This window comes from Gavialis gangeticus, unplaced genomic scaffold (assembly GCF_001723915.1).
Source record: "Gavialis gangeticus isolate Ggan-Ray unplaced genomic scaffold, GavGan_comp1, whole genome shotgun sequence".
Lineage (NCBI taxonomy): Eukaryota > Metazoa > Chordata > Crocodylia > Gavialidae > Gavialis > Gavialis gangeticus.
Genome location: NW_017729031.1, coordinates 73,297,544 through 73,304,126, shown reverse-complemented (window position 1 = coordinate 73,304,126; position 6,583 = coordinate 73,297,544). Strand labels below are relative to the sequence as shown.

General features: G+C 41.6%; 1 protein-coding gene across 6 annotated transcripts in view; it reads right to left on the bottom strand.

Annotated features, from left to right (window-relative positions):
- MYO1B (myosin IB) overlaps positions 1-6,583 on the bottom strand; it is a 236,509-nt gene that overhangs the window by 113,287 nt on the left and 116,639 nt on the right. For all 6 annotated transcript variants that reach the window (XM_019523112.1, XM_019523114.1, XM_019523116.1 and 3 more), the window contains exon 5: positions 5,714-5,818. In XM_019523112.1, the coding sequence (XP_019378657.1) occupies positions 5,714-5,818 (105 nt within the window). The remainder of the gene's footprint in view (positions 1-5,713; positions 5,819-6,583) is intronic.

Sequence of the window (6,583 nt, the reverse complement as noted above, 5' to 3'; positions counted from 1 at the left end):
GCAATATCACTATCAGTTGCTGAGGATAGGCTCCTGATATCACAAATGAAAGATGAGCTCCTTAATAATGATTACGCACTGAACAGTTCTTGGGGATGGAGGGGAGGGGAGGGGACAGGACGGGAGGATGGCCATGAGTAAAATATGAAAATGTTGCAAAGTGAAATTATAGACAAGCAGAACTGCATGTAGACTGAACAGTTACCCATGATGTTTCAGATCTTCAATTCAGATTAAATTTTTACTGCCTGGACAGACTATAAATATATAAAATATTAATGTAACATATTTCTCTTTGGGGAAAGTTCAAGAAAAAGACAGCCTGTCACTTACTAAAACTGAACACTAATATCCCATTACACAAAAGACAAGAGATTGGCCAAAGCCAAGGACACAGTAGATGAGACTCCAGTCTTATTCTCCATTAGAAAGTTGCCTTAGTTTCCTGGAAATCACTTTTACATAAACTTAGCTGGCTGAACCACTAAGAACACCCTTAGTGTAGTTTAAGAGTGGCCTATTTCAGCTTAGCTTGAATCAAATTCTAATCAAATTAACCTAAACTGAATTTTTTAAGTGTCCTTTGCACCCCTTTAAATTACAGTTTCAGTTAGACTGAAGCAACTTTCCTACATAGGAAGGCCTAAGAAAAGACAAACTTCTCCAATATATCAGTATAACCTAAGTCTGCTTTGTTTGCATAAGATCATAGAAAAAAAGGGCTGGAAGGGACCTCACAAAGTCATCTAGCCTGGCTCCCTGACGAACCATTCCAGTCAAGTATCTGTCCAACCTGCTTTTGAAAATTGCTACAGATGGAGATTCTACAGCTTCTGAAGGTAGCCTGCTCCAATGCTTGACTACCTTCATAGTCAGAAACTTCCTTTTAATCTCCAATCTAAATCTTCTTGCTGCAGCTTAATGCCACTGCTCCCAGTCCTATTTTCTACAGCCACAAAGAAAAGCCCATCTCCCTTCTCTCTCTTCAGGTATTTGAAAACTCTAACCAAATCCCCTTAAAGGATTTGGGGGGATTCTCTTCTCCAAACTAAACGACCCTACCATAAGCCTTTCCTCAAAAGTCATGCATTTCAGGCCACTAATCATTTGTTGCTCTCAACTGGACTCTCCAATCTTTCCACCTTTTCCTTCAAGTGAAGGACCCAAAACTGTACCCAATACTCTAGCTAAGACCTCACCGGCACCGAGTACAGCAGAAGAATCACTTCCCTTGGTTTGCAAGGGACGCTCTTGTTAATGCAACCTAATATACTGTTAGCCTTTTTTGTACCAAGAGCACACTATTGGCTCATATTCATATGTAACCCCCAGGTCCTTCTCTGCTATACTGCAGCCTAGCCGCTCACTCCCCAGTCTGTACTTGTGAATGCAATTATTCTGTCTCAAGTACAGGGCTTGGCACTTGTCCTTGTTGAATTTTATTTACTTCACTGCAGACCATTTTTCCTGACTATCCAGGACATTCTGGATCTTAGCCTTACCCCCCCAGATTATCTGCAACTTCACACAACTTGGTGTCATCCACAGATTGGCCAAGCATACACTCAATCCCGTCATGCAAATCATTAACAAGTTAAGCAATACCAGACCCAGGACAGATCCCTGGGGAACTCCAATTGATATCTCCTCCCAACTAGACATTTAGCTATTGGTGACTATTTGTTAAGCACCATGATCCAACTCCATCTACAGCACTGGTGCTCAACCTTTTCCTCTCACAGGCCAGATGGGCAGTGCCCAGGTCATCCATGGGCCAGATCCAGCCAGTGACCCTGATCCACCACCCAGGGCAGGCACAGTAGACACCATCTGGTCACATGGAGGGGTGTGGAGGGTTAACCCAGCACCACAGTTGAAGGGGATATAGCCTGGCCCCTGTAGGGAGAGAGGGCAAAGCCCAGCCCCAACAAGGCCCCACAAGAGGAGTGGCCCAGCCCTGAGGCAGGGAGGGGGCATGGCCCAACCCCGATCCAAACTTGAGGGAAGAAGTGTGGCCCAGCTCCAACCTGCCACAGAGCCTGGAGTTATGAATTTGACCATAGGGGAGGGTGGCCATATTAATGACCGCTGCTCCCCCACCATCATATTTCCTAACCTGTGGGGAGCCCCATAGGTTAGATGGGATGGCTCTGTAGGCCATATCTGGCCCACAGGCCAGAGGCTTAGCACCCCTGATCTACATCACTTTTGTCTAGTCTGTATTTCCTTAGCCTGTTAATGAGAATGTCATAGGCGACACTGTCAGAAGCCTTGCTAAAATCTGCTGCTCTCCACAATTCACTGACTCTGTAACTTTATTAAAGAAGGAAATCGGGTTGGTCAGGCATGACATGCTCTTGTTGAATCCATGCCAACTGTTCCTGATCACCTTGTTCTCCTCTAGGTGCTTCACAAGAGTTTTCTTGAGGACCTGCTCCACGATCTTTCTAGGTATCGAGATTAGACGGACTGATCTCTTGTTCCCCAGAACTCCCTTCCTTCCCTTTCATAAAGGTGGGCACTATATTGCTCCTTTTCTAATTATCCAGGACTTCATCCAACGTCCACAAGTTCTCAAAAAGGATAGCTAATACCTCTGAAATTACCTCAGCCAATTCCATCGGTACTCCTAGGATGCATCTAGCTGCTCTAAATCCTCCCTAACCTGTTCTGCCATTATTCTGTTTGACTCTTCCCTGTCTTTGCTGCCAATTACACTTGTCATCTGGCAGCTGCCCCTAACTGTGAAGACTGAAGTAAAAAAAAAAAAGAATTAAATACTTGGATTGCCTTCTACTTTCTACAAGCGACCTACAGTTTCTTTGGTCTTTCTCTTCATTTTGACATACCCATAGAAGCTCTTTTTCACTGCCTTTGATGGCCCTTGCCAGTTGCATCTCAAATTGTGCATGTAGGGACAAAATCAGAAAGGCCAAAGCACATGTGATACTCTTATACTCTTCTCTAGTAACATGACCAAGTTTCCACTTTTTCTCAGATATTTTTTAAGTTACAACTTGTTGAAGAGATTGCGGTCTAGCCAAGCTGGTCTTCTGTTGCATCTCCCATTCTTCTGTCATATCAGGATAGCTTGCCTCCACGTCCTTAAAAGGGCCTCCTTGAAGTACAGCCAGTGATCTTCGACTCCTTTTCTCCCAACTTTCCTCTCAGTGGATCCTGTCCACCAGTTCCCTGAGTTTGCATAAAACTTGGTATAAAAGCTTTTTTTTTTTTTTTAAAAACCTGTTCAGGTTTCTGACAATAAAAGGCATAGAGGAAAGTGCTCTCTCAGGGCTAAGCACAGTTGCTGAACCACCAGCCCACAACATACAATGTGAATTCAAAATAAATTGTGGGACAAGTTAAAATCCTAAATCACGTATTTTAAGCTGTTTGCCAAGAGGGAATATATACCTTTTGCTCGTTTGAAACATGGTGCTCATGCTCCTAAGAGAAAGCTATGACTGACTTATCCCAAGATTTTTTTTATTTATTTATATTTAATGTGCACATAAAGCTGACATTTCCGTGGGTGGAAAAATACATGTTTTTCTGCTTTGAAAAATTTGTATGGAGAAGCTATTCTGGATCAAAACTCAGGCCAAAAAGGCAAAGCTGGTTGCTCTCAAAGGCCAGGGATAAGTGAAAGAATTGTTTTAAAAATTTTATACAGTACAATAAATCATCTTTTCAACAACCATGGCTCTGAGCTGCATATTATTAAACATAAAGAGTTATTTATAACTATGCACAGATTCAAATACAAATGTTTCATTATGAAAAGGAGAAAGACATTCCTCAGTTTTCTACCAAGCTCAGTGTTTCTTATGCTAATCTAGGGAAGCAGCTATAGTTAAAAACAGAGCACTCCCATAAGAAAACTTAGAGATTAAGAATATTTCTGCTCTTTTATTGATTGTATTACAGCTTAGTTGAAATAGAACTACATACAAAGGCAGAGTCTGAGCTCACATAGGCAGTTTACAGCTAAAAATATATGTAAATGCCTGCTCAGAGCTTCATCACTGCTAAACATGCAATGATACAGTGTCACATCTCAGCTCCTGAAATGCAACCCAGAACTGGATAACACAGCAACACGCAGCACAAATATATTGCATCCTTTCCAACTTACTTTAACATTTTTACTTATTTAAGAGTGAGTTTCCCAAACTATAGGACCTGACCCACAGAAGTACAGGGACCATCAACCCCACTTGGTATCAGACACCATTTTAGCAACACTGATAGGACCACTGCCCAACAGCATGAGCCAAACCTTGCCTATGACAAGACCCTACAACTGGTGCTCTCTACTCAGGAAACTCAGCAGATTTTAGCAGTCTCCAGGGAACCATTCAGCATTGGTTAGAGAAAACCTGAAAGCTCCCATCAATTTTGCCCATGTATCAAGTTTTTCTTTAATAGAAATGATAAAAAATGGATTCTGTCAATCAGAAATGACGTCGGATTGTATTTCCTCCACTCAGTCTTTTGTAGAACATTTTTCATCAGCAGGACAGGCTCATCTGCCATACGTGCTCATTTAAATACTTTAGAATTTGGTTTTGCATCTTGAAACTTTATTCCTGAATGATTACCATTATAAACTGTTACCAGCTCCCACATCTCTGACCTTCTCTCAGCACATTTCCTATCCTTTTCTGTTCAGAGCATTATGCCTCCCTCCCCTTCCTTCAATGTTTTTACTTCCACTTGCATGCGGTTCTTTGCAACACATTAAAAACAACAAAAGACAACACTCTCTGCTTGTTGTTGAATCTCTTTCACAGACATGGAATTGCTAAGCACATAATGAAATATCATAATTTTACAAATTCTGTATTTGGCCTGGTGATGAAGGGAAGTAATTGTGTAATTACTTGTGAGACTTCCCTGTATTAACGCTTAGTTCTAGCTTACTACTCAACAGTGTGAAAGTCAATCATGGATGCAACACAATGAACCTAGAGAAAAAACGCTTTTGGAACCAATTATAAGAGAATGGGGGAATTTCTAGTTTCCATATTGTGTATGCAAGAAAGATGGAAAACCTCATTTTTTAAAGCAAGAGGCTCAGGTTAAAATAAATCAGTAAACAGTTAAAAGAAGAGAAGAGGTCGTGCTCAGGGGAAACAGACAAATACATGAATGTTATCACACCTTGTTATCACACTGCAGAAGCAACTGAGTTAGGTCTTTTGCCCAATGCAAGGAATAGTAAGCAGGACAGAATGACAGACATGCATATGGATAGGTTTACTGCTTTCGGATCTCTTTTCTATTAAATGCTTTTGTTCCAAATAAATACTTTTAAGAAGTTAATCTGACTTCTAGATACTACAACCATGGATCACAGAAGGAAATAAACTTTAAGTACCTAACCTAAGTCAAGACGACTGAGGTAATCGCATCTGACAGACCAGAGACTGCATCCCCAGCCCCATCCAAGGAGTGGACTTCAGCCTAGGGCCCCATCCACACTCTACTCCAACATGCCTCTGTTACACAACAAAGACCTGAGAAAGGGTACTCTTGGAAAAAACCTGGAGAGGTGCAGTGAGTTTATTAACCATGGTATGACAAGACTGACAGTTTAATTCTACTAAATGTATTTTAACTTATTATTTACTTGAACTCAGTTGTCAAAAACAGCTGAAAAAATAGGCTAATACAATATAATTGGTTTCTATATCTACTACTGGACACGTACCTTCAAGCACTGGATTTGACTGTAAAAGTTGTTCTTTTACTTGATTAACTTCAGCTCCTTTTCCACAAACAGCTGCTACATATGACATGACAAGTTTGCTGGCCTCTGCAAGGTGGTAACAAAAAATAAAAGGTCAAATTGAGAAATAGGCCTGAAGAACAGAGACACTAGGACATTAGTAAGAGAACATTTTCCACAAAAAAATACTCCCTTTCTGACCTTGTAGTCCTCACGCTCAAGAGAAATTTAAAAAACAAAAATGGGCCTAGGAGTAAAAATTCATTAGCTTACTGGACACTAAGAACGAGCGACTTAACAGACACTGATTTCAAGACCCATTATAATGCAACTCGTCCCCCCTAATTTTCCTGCAGGCCACAGGTGATAACAACCCTCTTGAATGGTTTTGCTCTCCACTTAACAGGGTTACCATTTCTACTGCATTTCTCTTATCTGTTAGTGACCTGATAATATCCCTTAATATTTGCTCAGTGCAAATAATTATGATGTCATTGGGATAATGGAGACCTGGTGGGACTCCACCCATGACTGGACCTCAGGTATAGATGGCTATACCCTGTACAGGAGGGATCGTGTAGATAAAAGGGGCAGGGGTGTAGCTCTCTATGTTAAGGAAAGCTACATGTCCCTGCAAGCTGATATTGGTGACCAGGGTGGACAGCTAGAGACCCTCTGGGTTAAAATTCGTGGGGAACACAGCACAGGGGACACAATGGTGGGAGTCTACTACAGACCTCCCACCCAAAGTCCTGAGCATGACTAGGAGCTCGCCCAGGAACTGGCTGAGGCCACATGCTCCAGGACCATGGTTGTCAGGTGTGACTTCAATTAGCCAGATATCTCATGGGA